General features: G+C 44.5%; 1 protein-coding gene across 1 annotated transcript in view; it reads right to left on the bottom strand.

Annotated features, from left to right (window-relative positions):
* Window positions 1-13,292, bottom strand: part of CLCA2 (chloride channel accessory 2) — a 56,138-nt gene extending 42,846 nt beyond the window's left edge. Inside the window, exons 1-3 of the mRNA XM_029063778.1 lie at window positions 13,107-13,292; window positions 12,078-12,215; window positions 1,585-1,735 (exon numbers count right to left, since the gene is read on the bottom strand). Of these exons, the coding sequence (XP_028919611.1) occupies window positions 1,585-1,735; window positions 12,078-12,215; window positions 13,107-13,292 (475 nt within the window). The remainder of the gene's footprint in view (window positions 1-1,584; window positions 1,736-12,077; window positions 12,216-13,106) is intronic.
* Window positions 13,293-15,694: the final 2,402 nt, after the last annotated feature.

Raw genomic sequence — 15,694 nt, forward strand, 5'->3', positions numbered from 1 at the left:
CTTTCTCTGTAAAATGGGGATCAATGCATCAGTTGTATTTATTGTTCTCTCTCCTACTCAGACTGTGAGCAAGATGATGGACAGGGTTAATGTCAAACCTGATTATCTTCTAACTACCCCAGCACTTAGTACAGAGAAGCAGCATGGCATAGTGGATAGAAGACAGGCTTGGGAGTCAGAAGGTTATGAAGCCATGAAGCAGCATGGCTCATTGGAAAGAGCACGGGCTTGGGAGTCAGAGGTCATGAGTTCGAATCCCGGCTCTGCCACTTGTCAGCTGTGTGACTGTGGGCAAGTCACTTCACTTCTCGGTGCCTCAGTTAACCTCATCTGTAAAATGGGGATTAAGACTGTGAGCCCCACGTGAGACAACCTGATTCCCCTGTGTCTACTCCAGTGCTTAGAACAGTGCTCTGCACATAGTAAGCGCTTAACAAACACCAACATCATCAGAAGGTTATGGGTACTAATCTCAGCTCCGCCACTGGTCTGCTGGGTGACCTTGGGCGAGTCACTTTGCCTCTCTGGGCCTCAGTTACCTCATCTGGAAAATGGGGATCGGGACTGGAAGCCCCATCTGGTAAAGGGACAGTGTCCAACCCGATTTTGCTTGTATCCACTCTAATGCTTAGCAGCGTGACTCAGTGGAAAGAGCCCGGGCTTGGGAGTCAGAGGTCATGGATTCTAATCCCAGCTCCACCGCTTGCCAGCCGTGTGACTTTGGGCAAGTCACTTAACTTCTCTGTACCTCAGTAACCTCGGCTGTAAAATGGAGATTAAAACTGTGAGCCCCACGTGGGGCATCCTGATCAGCTTGTATCCCCCCCCCAGCGCTTAGAACAGTGCTTTGCACATAGTAAGTGCTTAACAAATACCACCATTAATATTATTATAGTACCTGGCACATAGTAAGCGCTTAACAAATACCACTATGGCTATTATTATTATTACAGAGCTTAGTTCATAGGTGCCTAAAAATACCATTGTTGTTATAAAGGATGTCTCTCTGTTTCTCTTCTTCTCCCTTCTCCCTCTCGCTCTCTCTCCTTCCCCTCCCTTGGCCCAATTCTCCTCAATTTCACTTAGCCAATTTCACTCCTTCACTACACACGAATACCCGGGACTGGTTGTGTCGCTGTGTTACCCAGGCTTTCTGCCTTCTCAAGAGAGCCTGGTCCAAAGCAAGCCAAGGCCGTAAGTGAACTGGAGCCAACCCGCACTCCAGTTCAATGATTCTGAAGATATGTGGGCCTGCTATGCTATGTTTCACCTGGGCTGTCCCCAGAGTACAACAGAATTTCCTTTCTCCGGTTTCTAGGAAATCTTTTAAGGTTAAACCTGTTTGTCCAGCAGGTAGGTGGATGAGCCGGGAAGAGGAATGCTGGGAAATTCCCCATCCAGCCATGAGGCGTATGTCGCCAATGTACTGGGCCCAGAGGACAGAGTTCAATCGTTAAATGATCTATCGTGTCACTTCTGAAAGTTAGAGACCTTTAAAAAAGCTAATAGTTACAGACCTTTAAAAATCTCCAGACGTACGTGTTAAATACAAGTAAAAAATAGAGACCGAATGAGATAACTTACCTCTCGATCCATAGACGGCAGTCAAATTATCATTTACTAGGAAGTTGGGAGTGAAATGTATATATTTTCCTTCTTCTCCACACCCTCCATATTGTAGAGTATATGGATTGTCCGCATTTTTCCCATACCGATTAGCCACTACGACATTTGCCTAAAATGACAGTTTGCTTTATGGATAAAATCGAATGTCTACAGGCAGCCAATTTTCAATATATCTTGCCAGATAATATTTGCTACATGAAACATCTGTCTTGAAAACTCTAGTCGCGCCCCAGCAAGTGTTGCTCCTCACAGATAGTAGTTCCTATTTACCTAAATTAAAAGCTGCAGTCTCTGGGTTCATCTTATAAAGGTGTTGCTTTTGAAATTTTGTGAAGTACACTGGAAGGGTAAAGCCTAATCAAAATAAGGATTTTCTTGATGATTGTTTCATAAGGCCAATAAGACTCATTCCTTTTTGAATTTTTCCATTTAAAGGGGCTGTTTCAGGGTCTTTATTCCACTATTACCGACCCATTAGGAGAATTTCAATCAAGTTACGGATCACCTTAAACCCATCTCAGCCTCATGCAAATAATGAATATTTGGGGGTTTTTTTCAAACTTTAGGTAAGTCATATATTTACCAGAGAAATTGCTTAAAGTTAAAAAAAGACCCAAAGACCCAAAAAACTATATATTTCAGATATAACATACTGCTTTCTTGCTAAACGGTATTGTCTGGCGAGAAGCATATTTCCGAAAAACCTTGTTGGGCTGGGGTAATTCAAAGGAGAAGAGTTCAAAGTAATTTTGTAAGGTTGTATTGCATTTGTTGGTGCACTGCGTGCTTTTAAACAAAACACTCATTAATCACCATCGGAACATGGCCATTCTGAGGTTGATTCTAAGTGAATTTAAGGGGTGGCAGACAGATTTGAAGTGGCAGGTCAGATCAAATTAGCCATATTAAGCATTTAACAATATATTGCAGAGAATGAGGACCTGATATTCTAAGTGGATTCTCTAAAGCACTCCAACACATGTAAAGTGCTCAGGATCTGCGAACAGATTGACCACTGAAGCCAGTCAACTCATCTGTTCCCTCTCTCCTCCCCATTGCCCCCACTTCCGCCCTCTGCTCTACTCCCCTCCCCACCCTACAGCACTTGTGTGTATATATGTACGTATTTACAATTCTATTTTTTAATGATGCATATATACCTATAATTCCATTTATTTATGTTGACGCTCTTGATGCCTCTTTACTTGTTTTGATATCTGTCTCCCACCTTCTAGATTGTGAGCCCGTTATGAGCAGCGATTGTCTCTATTTGTTGCTGAATTGTACTCTCTGAAGTGGTTAGTAAAGTGCTCTGCACACAGCAGGAGCTCAGTAAATACCACTGATTGATCCAAGACAAGGTGACATCTCTCAGGTTATGCTGGGCACACCGCAAAATGTCAAGAAGTCACAGGCAGCGTTTTCTAAAATTCTGTGGACTTCATCAAAATAATGACAATAATAATTATGGTATTTGTTAAGTGCTTACTATGTGCCAAGCACTGTTCTAAGGGCTGGGGTAGATCCAAGGTAATCAGGTTGTCCCATGTGGGGCTCACGGTCTCAATCCCCATCTTACAGATGAGGTAACTGAGGCACAGAGAAGTTAAGCGGCTTGCCCAAGGTCACACAGCAGGTGAGTGGCAGAGCTGGGATGAGAACCCCCGTCCTCTGACTCCCAAGCCTGTGCTCTTTCCACTAAGCCTCGCTGCTTCTCCCAGGTTCTAGATGTTTCTTCAGAGGGATCTTTGGGCCCCCACCTGCTCCAAGGTGTCAGTGTTTTCCTCACAGGTCAGAATGAAGTCAGGCACAGGCTCCAAGATACTTAACTCGATGGCGGGAGCCACGGTGGAGAGACACTTGGGACCAAAGTATCAAAATCCCCTTGGGGTGTCCGGGCACAAGTCAAAACACTTGCATACGAGCTCACCACCCAAAAGAGGACAAAGTTTTAATAACTGTGGTATTTGTTAAGCACTTACTATGTGCCAGGCACTTTACTAAGCCCTGGGGTGGATACCAGGAAATCGGGTTGGACACAGTACCTGTCCTGCATGGGGTTCACAGTCTCAATCCCCATTTTACAGATGAGGTAACTGAGACCCAGAGAAGTTAAGTGACTTGCCCTCAGTCACACAGCTGCCAAGTGGCAGAGCCTGGATTCGAAACCCATGAACTTTGACTCCCAAGCCCGGGCTCTTTCCACTGAGCCACGCTGCTTCTCTGTAGTAAGTGCTTAACAAGTACCATGTATCTACCCAGTGTTCAGTACAGTGCTTTGCACACGGTAAGCCCTTATTCATTCAAACGTATTTATTGAGCACTTACTGTGTGGAGAGAACTATACTAAGCACTTGGGAAAGTACAATAAACAGTGAGAATCCCTGCTCACAACGAGCTCACGGCCTATGACTGAATGAACAAGTACCTTGATAATTATTATTATTGTCTGTCCCTTAGTTTCCTCACCTGTAAAAATGGGGATAAAATTGCAGTTCTCCCTTCCCCTTAAACTGTGTGTCCCATGAGAGACAAGGCCTATCTCTCTCTCTTTTTTTATATCTAATCCAATTTTTAGCGCAGTGCTAATCATCAGTGGTGTTTGGTGATATGATGGTATGCTTACAGCACAGTGAGTGCTTAACCAAAACCAGTCTTATTATTAGCGGCTGCTGCTGTTACTGTTTGGCACCTTGATGGAAGTGGAGATGATCTGGCAGGAAAAATGAAGTGTTCACTTTCAGACATTTAGAGCTTGAGGTGCTAAGACAGCCACATAGAGATGTCCTAGAGGTTCAGGGGAACAAAATTGCGGAGAAGGAGAGTCGCCAGGGTAGCCTAATGGATAGAGCCCAGGCCTGGGAGTCAAAAGGACCTGGGTTCTAACCCTGCCTCCGCCACTTGTCTGCTGTGTGATCTTGGACAAGTTGCTTCACTTCTCTGGGCCTCAGTTACCCCATCTGTAAATGATAATTGACACCGTTTCCAATCTCGTTTGCTCGTATCCACCCCGGCGCTTAGTACGGTGTCTAGCCTATAGTAATTGCTTAACAAATACCACAATTATTATTGTCGTTAAGTAGATTTGGGACTCATTCTCTGAGAAGAGGTAGTTGAAAGCAGGAGACTATGTGAGTTACCCCAGGATATGACTGTAAAATGAGACGAGAAGGGCATCTGGAACAGAGTCTTGAGAATCTCCCACGGTTAGGTGGTGAGAGACGAGGAAGAGCTAGGGTGAGAGACCGAGAAGGAGCCACCAGGAACAAGAAGAGAACCAGGAGAGCACAGGATCGGTAAAACAAAAGTTAGGAAGTATTTCCCAGAGTAAGGTGTGGTCCCCGGTGTCAAAGGGAGTTGGGATCCAGAAACTGCTTTCCAATATGGGGGGGGGGGGGGATATGTACATGTTTCGGAAGGAGACAGTGGTAAACCACTTCTATAGTTTGACCAAGAAAACTCTCTGGATATATCACCAGAATGATTGCACTTGGAGGCGGGGAGTTCTGGGGGAGATGTGGCCATGGCGTCGCTGTGGGTCGGGGACGAGTCGATGGCATAAGATCAGCCTCCTTTCTGATCTCCCATCCTCCTGTCTCTCCCCGCTTCAGCCTATACTTCATTCTGCTGCCCGGATTATCTTTCTGCAGAAACGCTCTGGGCGTGTCACCCCCCCCCCTCAGAAACCTCCAGGGGTTGCCTAGTAACCTTTACATGAAGAAAAACTCCTCACTATTGGCTTCAAAACTGTCCATTACCTGGCCCCACCTACCTCACCTCCCTTCTCTCCCCTCGTGCCTCGTTCGCGCCTATCCCGCTGTTGACCCCCGGCCCACGTCCTATCTCTGACCTGGAACGCCCTCCCTCCTCACCTCCGCCAAACTAACTCTCTTCTCCTCTTCAAAGCCCTACTGAGAGCTCACCTCCTCCAGGAGGCCTTCCCAGGCTGAGCCCTCCTTTTCCCTCTGCTCCTCCTCCATTCCCCATCACTCCTAGTCCCTCCCTCTGCTCTACCCCCTTCCCTGCCCCACAGCACTTGTATATATTTGTACATATTTATTGCTCTATTTATTTTATTAATGATGTGCATTTATCTATGGTTCTGTTTATCTATTTTGATGGTAGTGATGCCTGTCTACTTGTTTTGTTTTGTGGTCTGTCTCCCGCATCTAGACTGTGAGCCGGTTGTTGGGTAGAGATTTTCTCTATCTGTTGCCAAATTGTACTTCCCAAGTGCCTAGTACAGTGCTCTGCACCCAGTAAGCGCTCGATAAATGCCATTGAATGAATGAATAAATGAATGAGACAAGATGAACATGTTTATAAGCAGAGGGGAAGGTTCCTTCAGAGAGTGAGCAGTTGAAGATGGAGTTTGGGAAAGGAAGAAGAGTGGGTACAGGCGTTTTTAGAAGGTGAGAAAGGATGGGGTCAGAGCTGCGGGCATAAGGGGAAGATTGCTGATCATAGAAATTACCAGACAGCTTTTCTTGTTTTTCACTCATTCATTCATTCAGTTGTCTTTATCGAGCACTTACTGTGTGCAGAGCACTGTCCTAAGCACTTGGGAAGTACAATTTGGCAACAGATAGAGACAATCCCTACCCAAGTACAGGCTCACAGTCTAGAAGGGAGAGACAGACAACAAAACAAAACAAGTGGACAGTTTTCAGTGCCGACAATATTCTAGCTACACTTACGAAGAACATAGTCAACTGCATACTCCTTGAATCCCAATGTGGCTTCAGGCCAGAATATAACTCAGCAGATATGAGTTTTGCAGTTTCATACAGAAAAAGTGTGTTGAACTGTTCCAAAAACTTTACACTGTTTCCATAGACCTTACAAAAATGACTTGACATCATCAATAAACCAGCCTCTTGTATTGTGAAAAGAAGTTTCCCGTCTCGATTAATTCACTGAAATACTTAGGCTAGGTTAATAATAATAAGGATAACAATTATGATACTTGCTGAGCGCTTACTGTGTGCAAAGCACTGTTGTAAACTCTGTTTAAAGCTATGTTTCAAGCTTAAGAGGTAGATGCAAGTTAATCATATTGGACACAGTTCCTGCCCCACACTGGGCTCATACTCCTAATCCCCATTTTTACAAATGAGGTAACTAAGGCCCCAAGAAGTGAAGTGACTTGCCCAAGGTCACTCAGCAGACAAGTGGTGGAGCTGGAATTAGAACCCATCACCTTCTGACTACACCACTGACTTTTTTCCAACAGTGTTGGAGGGAAGCAGGACTCTACCATAGTTCCAGTTTATGAGAATTATGAAAATTTTCTGAGACAGTTTTTCATAAATTACTGTTTGCAGACAGTTCTGCTCTTAAAACACATACATAAAGAAGACACAGAAGTAATTATGAATCACTTTGCAAGTTCAGCACTGTGCCACTGATGGATTCTGAATAACAATTGTGGAATTTGTAAAGTACTATTTGCCAAAAACTGTCCTAGTCACCTGGGGAGAGACAAAGTAAGCAGATCAGACCCAGTCCTTGCCTCACCTGGGGCTCATAGTCTAAGGGGAAGAGAATGAGTATCTTATTTACAGATGAAGAAACTGAGGCAAGGAAAAGTTAAATGGTCCCCCAGCAGAAGCGAAAGAAAACAAGAGCTATTTACCAGCTTGCATCTGGAAATCGCTACCCACAAGAAGGAATTTTCCACAGCAACACAGAACTTAATGTTAGGTTGTCATCAAATCCTGCAACTTAAAACAGCGCACTCTCCAACGACAGCCTCATAGGCAGGGAATGAAGACAACAAGTCAGCATAGAAAAATAAAGCACCAAGCCAACTTAAAGATCACTAAAACTGTTATAATCGAGTTCAATCTCCCATTTAACTGGGAGACCTGGATCCACTAGAAAGCCAAATCCAGATTAGTGAGCAGTTTCATAACCAACTTTAAATAATATTAATAATAATGATAATAATAATAATGGTATTTGTTAAGCACGTACTATGTGCCAGTCACTCTTCTAAGTTCTGCGGTAGATACAAGATAATCCAGCTGGACACAGTCCCCGTCCCTACATAGAGTTCACGGTCTTAATGATCCCCATTTTATTCATTCAATAGTATTTATTGAGCGCTTACTATGTGCAGAGCACTGTACTAAGCGCTTGGAATGAACAAGTCGGCAACAGATAGAGACGGTCCCTGCCGTTTGACGGGCTTACCCATTTTACAGATGAGGGAACTGAGGCACGGAGAAAAGTCACTTGTCCAAGGTCACAGAAGCAGACCAGTGTCGGAGTCAGGATTCGAACCCAGGTCCTTTTGCCTCACAAGCCCGTGCTCTATCCACAAGGCCATGCTGCTAACTACTAGCAATGAGGCCCTAGAATATAGCTCCACAGCCCTAAAGCAAGACTCACAACCATATACTTTCAGGGGGCAGGTTATAAAAGGAGACTGGATGACAGCAGGATACCTAAGCCGCTGCTATATGTCAGGCAATAATAATAATAATAATAATAATAATGTTGGTATTTGTTAAGCGCTTACTCTGTGCCGAGCACTGTTCTAAGCGCTGGGGTAGACATAGGGGAATCAGGTTGTCCCACGTGGGGCTCACAGTCTTAATCCCCATTTTACAGATGAGGGAACTGAGGCACAGAGAAGTTAAGTGACTCGCCCGCAGTCACACAGCCGACAAGTGGCAGAGCTGGGATTCGAACTCATGAGCCCTGACTCCAAAGCCCGTGCTCTTTCCACTGAGCCAGTGAGTCAGGCAGTGAGTCAGTCGATCATATTTACTGAACACTTACTGTGTTCAGAGCACTGTACTAAGCACTTGGGAAAGTACAAAATAATAGTATAACAGACACATTCCCTGCCCACAGGGACCTTACTATCTAGAGAGGGGACTGAATGGGGACTGGATAGGGACCGAAAGGGGGCATACGCAAGCGAAGAGAACACAATAAATAGTTTGAAGACGGCGGACTGCTGGGTGACCACTGCCCAGACATATCAACTGGGCACACAGCAATTGGGAGAGGAATTTGGGTCCTCTTGACAAAGACTCCAGGAAGATCGTTATACTGAGAATAGCTTGACCCCACAGATGGGTCTCGAATGGGGCGAATGCATCAGTCAATCAATTAATTGATCATATTTATTGAGCGCTCACGGTGTGCATAAAAGCAACAAGGAGCCAGACTTCCACCCCTGTTTTCTGGGTGACCTTGTGTAAATCACTTAACTTCACTGTGCCTCAGTTACCTCATCTGTTTTATAGGGATTAGGACTGTGTGCTTCATGTGGAATATGGACTATGTCCAATCTGATTACCTACGTCTATCCCAGTGTTTAGTACAGCACCTGGCACATAGTAGTTGCTTTGCAAATAACATTAAAAAAATATAGAGCAAAAGAGACTGTGGTCCCTCATTCGTCTAGTTCAGCTGGACTTACTCATACCAATAGGGTTTCACTCGGTAACATCACCTCTGAAAAGGAAGGTCAGATCTACAAGTGGACAGATCTGAATCAGCTAATGTGATTTCCAAATGAGCTTAATATCCAACCATGAGTGCCCTAGGTAGCAGGACAGTGTGGTTTAATCTGGCTGTGAATTGGGAAATTTGGGAGTTTCTCAATACACACTAGAGGTTTTGAGGCCTGGTAGAGTTAGTGAACTTCCATGTTCCCTCTAGGCTGACAGGGAAGTATTAAGTGACGAGTTGCTTTGGTGTATACCTTGGTGACCCAACGAAGTAGCCTCCAGTGGAGACTAAAAGCACAGGCACCATGGATAATTTGGCTCAAAGATTCCTGAAATGAAGCCAGGCTCAAAATGTCTAGCCAGATGGTCTTAGCTGTGTGTGCCAGGAGGCCTACGGTATGAACTTAGTAAAAACATATGTCTGCTTTGGTTCAGTGCTTCCTCGGGTGTCTTTTCCACATAAAGTGTTCCCGTGGATTCTGCTGTCTATGAACACTTGGAAGAGCACAGCTGAAATTGGTGGACAGGAGAAGATAGGCAGGGGCAAAATTAAAGCCTTCATATACTGTATATACTTCAATATATATATATATATTTTAACCATCAAAGCTTTGGCTAAGGTTTTGGCAGAGGTTAGAACTCATTTTCAGGCATGGAAGTTCTTAATATAGCCAGAAATGTGAGAAAAATAGAAGTAAACCAAGAGAAGCAAACCCATAAATGAAGTTTCCTAGAATGTCTTTTCCGGTTGGCCACAAATTGCATATTTATCCTCAAACAAGAAAACAAGGCAGTTTATGACTGCCAGGAAAATAAAATTAGAGTCTATTTTAGAAATGATTAGGGTATTTGTTAGGTGTTTACTATGTATCAGGCACTGTACTACATCACAAACTAACCCAATTCCCTGCAAATGCCTCGTGGGAATGGATAGTCCAGCAATAGGCCCGGAATAGGGTTGGACTGACCTAAGGAGAAAATGAAGTAATATTCACTTAGCTCTGCTGATCCCCTTTCTCAGAAATACAAAGACTGGGTATTGGGAATACCGATGAGAGGACACACCTTCTCCTTCGTGGTCTCCCATCCTAAATTCCCTGGCAGCCATGCGATACGGCTCTTTAGCAGCCAGTGTGAGCAATGTGGGATGCTGAACTTTTATTGTTTAGTCTTTTTTTTATGGTTTTTGTTCAGCACTTACTGTGTGCCAAGCACTGTCCTAAGGACTGAGGTAGGTACAAGGTAATCAGGTTGGACACAGTCCCTGTCCCACATCGGGCCCACAGCCTTAATCCCCATTTTACGGATGAGGTAACTGAGGCACAGATAAATTAAGTAACTTTCCCGAGGTCACACAATAGGCGAGTGGCAGGCGGGATTAGAACTCAGGTCCTTGTGACTCCCAAACCCTGTTTTATCCCCTAGGCCATGCTGCTTCTCAGTCCCTTCTTTTGCATTCACGAGGAAGTAGGAAAGTACCTAGGAGAACCAAATCACTTCATCTAGGACTTCAGCTAGTCACTGCCACACTACCGGACATGTTTGTGTGTATATGGGTGTGTGTGTGTGTGTGTATATCAGTCAGTGGTATTTATTGTGTGCTCATTGTGTGCGGAACACTGAACTAAGTGTTTAAGTGGATACGGTGAAACAGAGTCGATAGACACGTTCCCTGCCCACAGTGAGTTTACAGTCTAGAGCGGGAGACAGACCATGAACTTGTAGAATTACGTCAAACCCATTGGGCAGTATGAGAAGAGGAGGAAAGGAGTTATTGAACGTTATGAGGCTTAGTGGAAAGAGCAAGGCCTTGGAAGTCAGAGGACCTGGTTCTCATCCCATCTCTGCCACTTACCTGCTGTGTGGCCTTGGTCAAGTCCCTTACTCCAGTTTCCTCTTCAGTAAAATAATGATAATAATAATGGCATTTGTTAAGCACTTACTATGTGCAAAGCCCTTTTCTAAGCACTGGAGAGGTCATACAAGGTGCTCAGATCGTCCCACGTGGGGCACACAGTCAATGTCCATTTTACAGATGAGGGAGGCACAGAGAAGTTAAGTGACTTGCCCAAAGTCACACAGCTGACAAGCAGCACAGCCGGGATCTGAACCCACGACCTCTGACTCCCCAGCCCGGGCTCTTTCCACTGAGCCACGCTGCTTCAATACCTCTTCTCCTTTTACTTAAACTGAAAACCCCATCTGGAACAGGGACTCTGATCAACCTGATTATCTTGTATTTAGTCCAGCTCTTAGTACAGTACTTGACACATTATAAGGACTTAACAAATACCACAATTATCACTTGTTATTCTCATTCTTTTCCTTCATGGTATTTGTTAGGCACTTACTACGTGCCAGTCACTGTACTAAGCCCTGGGTTAAATACAAGCTAATCCAGTCGGACACACTCCATGTCCCAGAGGGTGCTCACAGTCTTAATCCTCATTTCACAGATGAGGCAACTGAGGCACAGAGAAGTGAAGTGACTTGCCCAAAGTCGCACAGCAAAAAGTGGCGGAGCTGGAATTAGAACGTAGGTCCTTCTGATTCCCAGGCACGTGCTGTATCTAATAGACCATGCTGATTTTAAAATTCAAAATTCCTCAGTGCTGGTGGGCAGAGGCTAAAACAAATGTGATTACACACTGGGGCTGATAAAATGGAAAAAGAGGGCAGCAAGATTCTACTTATTTCTCATCCATCTTTTTTAATCATCCTTCTCGTGCATTAATTATTAATGTATCTTCTCTGTTAGATTGTAAGCTCCTTGAGGACAAGGACTATTTCTTCTATTTGTGTACTATATGCTCCCAGGAGCCTAGTTCCACGTACACAGTAGACCTTCGATAATACTGGCGATGATAAGCGACATTCTAAAGTTGTAAGCCATTTATTAACTCAGACATCTGCTACGCTCTTTATACATTGCTTTTACTAATCGGATTAGTCATTTTATCACTTGATGAAAGCTTGAAATCTTACATTTTCATATGTCTCCCGTGTTGCTTTCCTATAATTATTTGCTTTCCATGTCGACGGCATTAAAATATTTATATTTCTGAAATAGGCCCTTCTTTTTGTAGCATTGAATAAGTAGAAAGAAGCTTCGGTCATCATTTCCTAGAGACAAAGAAAGGAAAAGCATTGCAGTGTGATTTGCAAGGGAGCTATATGAAGAATTTATTATCAGCAGCTGGTGAGACCAAAAAATGCCAAGTCATTTTCAGGGAAATATTAAACTGAGGAAATTAATAGCAACATATTCCTAAAATATTATCCTCAACCGCTGGGATCCATTTTCAAAAGACAAGCACATGTCTGTTCTTGCCTTAGTGAATCCCCTGCTTCTATAAATGAGTTTTTCCGACTTCAAAGCTGCTCTTGAACTATTCCATTTTATGCCATTCCCCTGGGGATGTTCGAGGTGCCACACCTTAGGTGATTCTGCTGATTTCAACTTGGTAAAGTTAAACTCTGTGGCATTGTAACTATGGTCCTCAGAAACACTCTTAAGGCAAAACCCCCAAATGCTTTCCGACAAGGAAGAGAAAATTCATTTCTGCTTTTCAGTCCCTAGTTATAACTGTTAGATCACTTTCTCTCTCAGGAAAAACCATGTCTGCTTGATTTTCATTAACTCCCTAAAAACTGCTGAAACTTGCCTTCGAAGCAGTCCTTGAAGTATACACTAGTCATTTCTACAAACCGAATAATTGAAACCATCAACCGTAATTTCTGAAATTAAATTACATTAATCAATTGAAGTTGTAGAAAAAATGGACAACCATATGAAATGGCTTTATACAGAGTAAAGGGGGCCATTTTAATTGAGAGTAAATGGCAGTATGTTAACGAATTCACCATGTCAAAACTTGGTTCGCTTCCATGACGCAGAACTATTCCTGTCTCCCTGATATTGTTTGACTACTCTTGGATAGGATAGAATTGTGTGCTTTTCTAATAAATCTAACGAGGGCGAGTGTTTCGGTTATTCAGGTCCTTGTTTCTTACCTTAATATTTCGAATGAGATGTTGATTTTCAGGCACCAGCGGATGAATGGCGATAAGCAACCCATCGTATGCATTCTCTTCCAGCGTCACACCGGACCCCAAGAGCAGGAGCCCGGGGCTTAGGGAGATGAAGAGGGTCAGAATCTTCAGGCTGGAAACCGAGACCGAACCCTCTCTTTCGACCATGTTGAAGAGAAGGATCCAACACACTCAGGCTGACTGTCTTGCCTGCATCATTCCGGGTTCCAAATGGGGTCACCGGTCGTCTCTTCCCCTTGCATCATCTCCTGGGTTTGGGAGGTAAAGTAAGTGCTTCCTTTAACATCTAGGGTGGAACTAATTAGAACCTGCCTCTGCAGATCCTTGATCCAGGCGGTTTGGAACCTGCCCGCCAGACAGCCGTAATTCCCCCCCCACACACACACTGAGGAGCGTGCCTTTACTGACTTGCTAACGTGTTTTCTCTGAGAGAAAGTGAGAGAGAGGGAAAGAGAGTGAGAGGAAACAGACAGAGACACAGAGAGAGAGGCAAAGAAAGAGTGAAAGAGGGAGAAAAAGAGGTGAGAAGCAGAGACAAAGAGATGGAATGAGGACGGAGATAGAGTCAGAGGGAAAGAGTGGGGAAGAGAGACAGAAAGAGACAAAGAGAGGGAGATACGGGTAGGAAAGTTCAGAAAGTGAGAGGGAGGGGAGAAAGGGAGAGACAGAAAGAGAGAGAAAGAGAGAGAGTTGAATTTTTAAGGTTGGGTCACTAGAGGGATGGTTTTGTCTGCCTGGGGTGGAGACCGGATCACCTGAACAGATCAGCCTCTCCATTTGTCTAGTAACACAAAAATCTAAAGTGGCTTCCACTGTCCCCTCAGCTCTCAAACTATCACCTTTCTTTTCAAGTTTCAATTTACCAGTTTATTTTCTTTTTCAAACTATTTGGTCGTACACTACAGCCTACCCCTGGGGCCTTTTCCTCGGGAAGGAAAGGGCGACTGGTCAGATGGCAGCAAACGGCGGGGGCTGCAGCTCTCGGGTAGTGCACAGACAGGTCGTCGCCACTGGCTTTCTCGTGAGTCCTTAAGTAGTCCTCGCCCTCTGCCCTCTTCTTGGAGCAGATTCAGCGATAGCATATTTCCTCAGCCTCTCTTCTGTGGACCAAATGGGGAGAAAGTGGTTTCATTCATTCATCCATTCATTCAGTAGTATTTATTGAGCGCTTACTATGTGCAGAGCACTGTACTAAGCGCTTGGAATGAACAAGTCAGCAACGGATAGAGACAGTCCCTGCCGTTTGACGGGCTGAGGGTCTAATCGGGTTTCCTCAATCTAGAAGCCTACAGAGTTAATGACGATTGCTATCATCATCCCCATCGTCAACAGAGCACTGTGCAGGTAATAATAATAATAATCCAGTGTGGCTCCGTGGAAAGAGCGTGGGCTGGGGAGGCATAGGTCATGGGTTCAAATCCTGACTCCGACGCTTGTCAGCTGTGTGACTTTGGGCAAGTTAATTAACTTCTCTGGGCCTCTGTTAGCTCATCTGTAAAATGGGCATTAAGACTGTGAGCCCCACGCAGGGCAACCTGATTACCTTGTATCCTCCCCAGCGCTTAGGACGGTGCTTTGCACATAGGAAGCCCTTAACAAATGCCATCGTTATTATTAATAATGAATAATTGTGGTATTTGTTAAGTGCTTACTATGTGCCAGGCACTGAACTAAGTGCTGGGGTGGATACGAGCAAATCGGGTTGGGCACAGTCCCTGTCCCTGTCCTACGTGGGGCTCACAGTCTCAGTCCCTTTTGGCATTTGAGGTCACTGAGGCACAGAGAGGTGAAGTGATGTGCCCAAGGTCACACAGCAGACAGGTGGTAGGGCAGGGATTGGAATCTGTGACCTTCTCACTCCCAGGCCTGTGCCCTATCCACTATGCCATGCTGCTTCTCTGCAGATTCTCTGCCGATGGTACTAATAATACCACTGCTAATAATAATTGTGTCTTTTGTTAAGCACTTACTATATCCTGTACTAAGCATTGGGGTAAGCACAAGGTAATTAGGTTGGACACATTCCCTGTCCTACATGGGATTCACTGCCTAAATAAGATAGAGAACAGGTAATTCCACACCTCAGAGATGGATTAACTGAGGCACAGAGAAGTTAAGTGACTTGTACAAGGTTACAGAGCAGGCAACTGGTGGAGTTGGGATTTGAACTCAGGTCCTCTGACTCTCAATCCTGTGACACTCTACTTTTCAAGTGCTTGGATAGAGTAAAATAGAAGCAAAATGCCTGGTTTCTGTCCTCTAAGAAAGAAGCATGGTCTAGTGGAAAGAGCACAGACCTTGGAGTCAGAGGACCTGTGTTCAGTCAATAGTATTTATTGAGCGCTTACTATGCGCAGAGCACTGTACTAAGTGCTTGGAATGTACAATTTGGCGAGAGATAGAGACAATCCCTGCCCAATTACGGTCTCACAGTCTAAAAGGGGGGTTCTAGTCCTAACTCTGCTGATTGGTTTCCTTGTGACCTTAGGCAGGCCTTCCCACGCCTCACTTACTACGTCTATAAAATGGGGATTCAATCCTCCTAAAAA

Source organism: Ornithorhynchus anatinus, chromosome 4 (assembly GCF_004115215.2).
Source record: "Ornithorhynchus anatinus isolate Pmale09 chromosome 4, mOrnAna1.pri.v4, whole genome shotgun sequence".
NCBI classification, from domain to species: domain Eukaryota; kingdom Metazoa; phylum Chordata; class Mammalia; order Monotremata; family Ornithorhynchidae; genus Ornithorhynchus; species Ornithorhynchus anatinus.